This window comes from Pteropus vampyrus, unplaced genomic scaffold (genome assembly GCF_000151845.1).
Source record: "Pteropus vampyrus isolate Shadow unplaced genomic scaffold, Pvam_2.0 Scaffold10, whole genome shotgun sequence".
NCBI classification, from domain to species: domain Eukaryota; kingdom Metazoa; phylum Chordata; class Mammalia; order Chiroptera; family Pteropodidae; genus Pteropus; species Pteropus vampyrus.
Window position 1 is genome coordinate 15467180 of NW_011888791.1, and position 5435 is coordinate 15472614.

At 41.9% G+C, this 5435-nt stretch overlaps 1 protein-coding gene across 1 annotated transcript in view; it reads left to right on the top strand.

Moving 5' to 3' along the window:
* The first annotated feature begins 1890 nt into the window (after positions 1-1890).
* SNX6 (sorting nexin 6) overlaps positions 1891-5435 on the top strand; it is a 45877-nt gene continuing 42332 nt past the window's right edge. Inside the window, exons 1-2 of the mRNA XM_023522416.1 lie at positions 1891-1996; positions 2155-2202. Of these exons, the coding sequence (XP_023378184.1) occupies positions 1991-1996; positions 2155-2202 (54 nt within the window). The 5' untranslated portion in view covers positions 1891-1990. The remainder of the gene's footprint in view (positions 1997-2154; positions 2203-5435) is intronic.

Below are 5435 nucleotides of genomic sequence, written 5' to 3' on the forward strand. Positions count from 1 at the left end.
TTAACTTCTATAATTGTTTTTTTTTTTTATAGTACCAGTTACTGCTAATTCCTTTTCATCATTCACAAAATATAGCTTGAGACCTTTGCTCAAAAAGGAAGGCTTGGTTATTAATAAACAACTTGATTATTTCAAGGTTGGGTTCTCTACTCATGTGAGTTTTCAACTATTGATTTTAACTACAGTAATTATTATATCTCTTTTTTGATCATGTTAGTTGGCTGCTCCTATTTTAAATCCTGTTGGTTTTTTTTTTTCCATAGTGATTTTAAAATTCGACTTGAGAAATTCAATGTTTCTGGACTTGGCTTAAATATTGAAATTTAATACCCTTGGTTAATGATCGGAGGCATTTGAGGTAGTCTTGTGTGGCACTTCTTGACCTTTGTCCACAAGTACATACCTGATCCTCCTATCAATTGTACACTCATTAATTGTAGCTCCACTCTTCTCCATCTAAGAAGTGAGCTTTATAGGCATTATTTTCAATCCACAAACAAATCACTATGAAATACTGGCACTTCTTATCAACAACAAATTACTAGAACATTTCTCCTGACACTTCATCCCACTACACTGACACCGCATGATGCCTTATGACTTCCAGTGAAAAACACTACTCTAGTACTTATTATAGTACACTGGGAAACAAGATACAAAAGACAAAAAACAAAGTCATCCCCCTCATATTGGAGAATAACCCTTGTTGGGACAGAATAACTCAACCTTTCTATGCCTCTGTTCTTATATAAAAAATGAAAGCTACAAGCTCTCATGAAAATATTAGTAAGTTTAATGTTATTGTTTTGAGAGATTCCATTCAATAAGACAATGGGCCTGGCAAAATAGGTAGGGAATCAAATGTGGAGGACCTGGAATCGTTGGCTGAGGAGTCTTTATGTATGGACACTTGTAAAGATTATTGAACAGGGTAGTAGCATAATCATCAATAGTATCTGTGTCTTAAGGGGAAAAGTGGCAGCAGTGTGTATAATGGAGAGAAATATGGAAATAAGGAAAGTTCAGAGAATATTGCAAAGATCCAGAGGAGAGATGCTGAGGATAATTGCTGTGGAAGGGCAAGGGGGTGGGGGGGGATGGGACCAATTTAAGATATGACAGCAGATAATCAATCATAGAAGCAATAAGATTTGGTTAGTAGGTGGTGTGATGAATGAGGGAGAGGAAGGAAGGATTTGAATAGAACTTTGAGGTTTATGGCCTGACCTGAACATCTGAAGATGCCATTAATTGAATGGAGGCACAAGGATTGCTTGTGTGCATGTGCGTGTGTGTGTGTGTGTGTGTGTGTGTGTGTGTGTGTAATAGGTGAAATGGGGCAGGTGTGAAAGAATGGTTTTGTCTTGTTTGAAGTGCCCGTGGACACCCGTGTGGTGCCATACAGCTGGACAGTTAGAGTAGGTCTGGGGACATACCTTGGTATAAAAGAAAAGAATACTCTTGTAATGTTAACAGTTCATTTTTATAGTGCTCAACTTTAGTGCCCCCAAACCCTGAGGTAGTTATTATCTTCCCGGCAGTAAAAACTTGATTACAGCCCCTGACTGCTGACTGTGTGAAGGCCCTTGATTCCCACAACTTCTACGAGCAAAATATTAATTGCGAGTAATTATCGTCGGGCACAATACAAAGATTAGATGATTTATTGTGGATCCCGGAGCGCGCTTGCTTGGCGCGCGCTTGCTTGGTTTTTCTCTGCAGCCCTCGAGGAAAGGGAACTGGACAGCTCCCGAGCGGCCTTAAGCCCTGCCGGGGTCGAAGCCAGCCAAGTGGGTCTGCCCTTTGGGCCCTCAGACTTGTCTGCTTCGACCTTGAGCCGAGGGGCCGGCCTTCTGCTTCTTGGCTCGCGGACCCCAGCCCCCGCGCCGGGGAGGGGCGGGGCTGCTCCGAGGCCCCGCCTCCACTGCCGCCAGCCCCTCCGGCCTGTGGTGCGGTGCGCGCGTGCGCTGATCCTCACCTCGGAGCAGCCATGATGGTGGGTGTTCTTCAGCGGCGCCGATCCCCGGGCGCGCGGTGGGCACGGCGGGCTGGGGGCGGGCGTGGGGGCCGCGGCGGCCTGGCACTAATGTCTCGCTTTGTGTCTCCCCGACTCCGTCCTCTCCCCCGGCGCGCCGGGCGCCGCCAACCCCGCAGGAAGGCCTGGACGACGGCCCCGACTTCCTCTCCGAGGAGGACCGCGGAGTAAGTTCTACCTCCTTCTTGCTCGCGGCACCCTCCCTCCCCAGCTTTGGCCCTGGGGTGGGGTCCGCGGAAGGGTCCCCGGCCGCGCGGCACCCCTCCGCTCCGGCCTCCTTTCGGTTTCCTCGCCGCGCCCCGCCCTTCAGCTCGTCCTCCCTCCGGGCCGTTCGGTTCTAATTTCCCCGGGATCCGCAGCCGCTTTCTTGTACCCCGCCCCAGACCCTGCCGTGGACCTCCTCCCGCGCCGAGTCGGGGTGCAGGTGAAGTGGAGGCCGAAGCTGGACTCCCTTTGGGGTCTATGAAAACCCATCCTCAGATCTTTCTGACAGCACCTTCAATTTCCCCTTATGGACCTCTCGAACCCGCTCTCCGCCCACCCTTCTCTTTAAAACATCAGTAGTACAGGGCGTTCTAAGTTATCCTTTGCAAAGGGTTTTACAGCCACCGAGTCTTAACTCTTCTCCAGTATCCTGCTAGATTTTGCAAAGTGCTGCCAGTCCACGGTACCGTTACTTTTTAAAAATTGTTCAATTACAGCTAACATACAATATTGTATTCGTTTCAGGTGTATAACATAGTGATTAGGCATTTACATAACCTTTACTTTTCTTCATGTCCCCAAAAATACGTCTTTTTCAGAGAGTTCCCTTGGGAGTGTTTTGAGGTGAATTGTATTTCCCTTCAGAAAGGACCTTCAGGGCTCTGATTTCTCCCTCCTACTCTCTCCCCCTATTTGCCTTGCCTTAAGGGTGGTAATCTTTATAGTGTCTTGTACAGTGAGCGCTTGAAAAATATTGATACATGATGATTGCAGCTCAGCAAGTTTCCATGGTGCCCGCCCATCTAACAGCCTGCACTTTAATTTTCCATTTTGCTTTTACTTACTCACCTTAGGTAACGTGAGAAAGACATCTATTAGTCGATTTTTGGCAAGTGATAAAACATTCTTGTAGGCTATTATCGTTTTTTAAATAAGAGATATGATATTAGCTGATGACCTTTATAAAACTTTTGTAAAGATGTAGAGAGTGCTGCATACTTGTATAAATGATGAATTAATAAATTTCTCAGTTTCCACAAAAGCATGATTTAAAATTTTTAGTTGGTGCAAAGGCATCATATCAGATTTCTGGTTATCTAAAAATTGTATTTTCTGATTAATTTTAAAATGTGCACGTATAAATGTGTATATCTTCTGGGAGAAGACTGGAGTTATATGACCATATATAAATTATATTTTGAATTTTAAAGTAGGGGAAACCAGAGTTTTATAGTGAAATGAGACGAATTGATTATAGCATACTGAATTTTCTGAATATAAAGTATATGGCCTTTATTTAGATAACTTGTGTCTTTTTATGGAAAAGCAAACGATCTGCTCTTTTGTAAAATCTGACTCATGTTCAGTAAAAGTATTAATTTTTTTAGTATTTATGTTGATGTGAAAAGTAGAGTATTTCCTGTGAATATTTGTGTTGCTGGCCTTATATGTTTGGTAAGATTTGCTTATGGATTTGGAACCACTTAAGTAATGTGTCCAAAAACTTTTTCGTGTATTACGAAATTAAAGGGAAAGGAACACAGAGAGCATGCCTGACCAGGAGGTTCTTGTATAATCTTGTAGATGAAAATTTTATTATGAAAATGGAAAAACATTACCATGAATTAGAAAACATTTAGAAAGCCGTGATGGAATATGTATACATGTCCAGTTCTTCCTATTTTTGTCCTGTGGAACTGAGTGAATCATAATAATTATAGCTGAGTACCACTAAGCATTGTTTCATTATATCGTCTCATCATCTTTGTGAAGCTTTTAGTATTCCCCTTTTACAGACAAGAAATCTTAACCTCAGAGAAAGTAATCTGAGGTCACACAGCAAGTGTAGGAGTGGGAGAGCTGGACTTCGAACCATGTTTCTGACGTCAGAGCACTTCTCCAAGTGGCCTTGAAACACTTATATCAGAATCACCTGGGGTGTTTGAAAACCAAAAGTTTCTGGGTCTGTGTCTTAGTAAGTCAACTTCTTGAGGGGTCAGAAGGATAGATAACTACTTTTTAAACAAGCACCCAAGAAGATTCTTTTGTGCACTGAAGCTTGATTACAGCTGCACAAAGTTATCCTGCTGTTTCCTCTTCTCAGAAACAGAAATATCTGCCCTTTTAAATTTTGTGTATTACATTTATATTGTGCTTGGCCTGATAGAAATAGATTTCCATAATCAGAACTTTTGGGCATTGTACTTATAGTTTAGATTACTTCATTCAGCCTTTTAATAAAGAGAGTCTTGATAGAGGAAAAGCATGAAGTGCATATTTGTTATGAATTATGGAGGGGACATCACAGATTCAGAACTAATGTAAGCATTTCATACAAAGCAGCAAGTAAGCAAAATTAAAGTCAATATTTTTAAATTCATTTTTAAGTAGCCTTAAATTTTCATCATGATATTTGACATAGAATCTACAGCCTTATGGAATATTGTTTTGTGAGAAACTTAAAAAGCAGACTTTTAATATACAATATTGGAAATTATTGGCCACTTTTTGATCTCTGTATTCACACCTCTACACAATAGGGTTCCCCCCCACAAATGAAGGACAGTAACATTTTGTAAACAAATGAGCCTTCTTGAACTGGACACATTTTGCTTTGATGCGTTCCTTAAATAAGAGCAGTGGGTGTCCCTATAATGATATAACTCTTAGCATTTGATTTGAATTTAAATAATATGTTTATTGTTTAAAAATTACTTCAGGTGGAGTAATTACACCTCTCCTGGACTCCTAGCCTTGTTTCTCCCTCTGTATTCCTTATTTGCATAATGTCATCATTTTCCAGTAGTGCAGGCAAGAAACCTCTGAATCATATCTTTCATCCCCGTATCAGTGCAGTCATTGAGGCGAGTTAATGGCACCTTGGAAATGTTTATCCCATCTTTCATTTGCATGGCCCCCGTTAAGGTCCTTGCTATTTCTTGCCTGGATTGTGGCAGTACCTGTCATTGGTCTTACTGTTACAATTCCTGTCTCCAGTCTTACTATGTTTCATTCCAGCCTTCACGTTATTTCTAGTTATCTAACTAAAATGATTAAACCATGTAGCACCGCTAGTCAGAAGGACTTACTTGGACCCAATTCTTTTTGCAGCAAAGTCCAAACTCCTTAGGCTAGCATTAAACACCATTCATAACCCTTTCAGGCTAGCTTCATTTCTCAGTATGTGCTTCCGTGT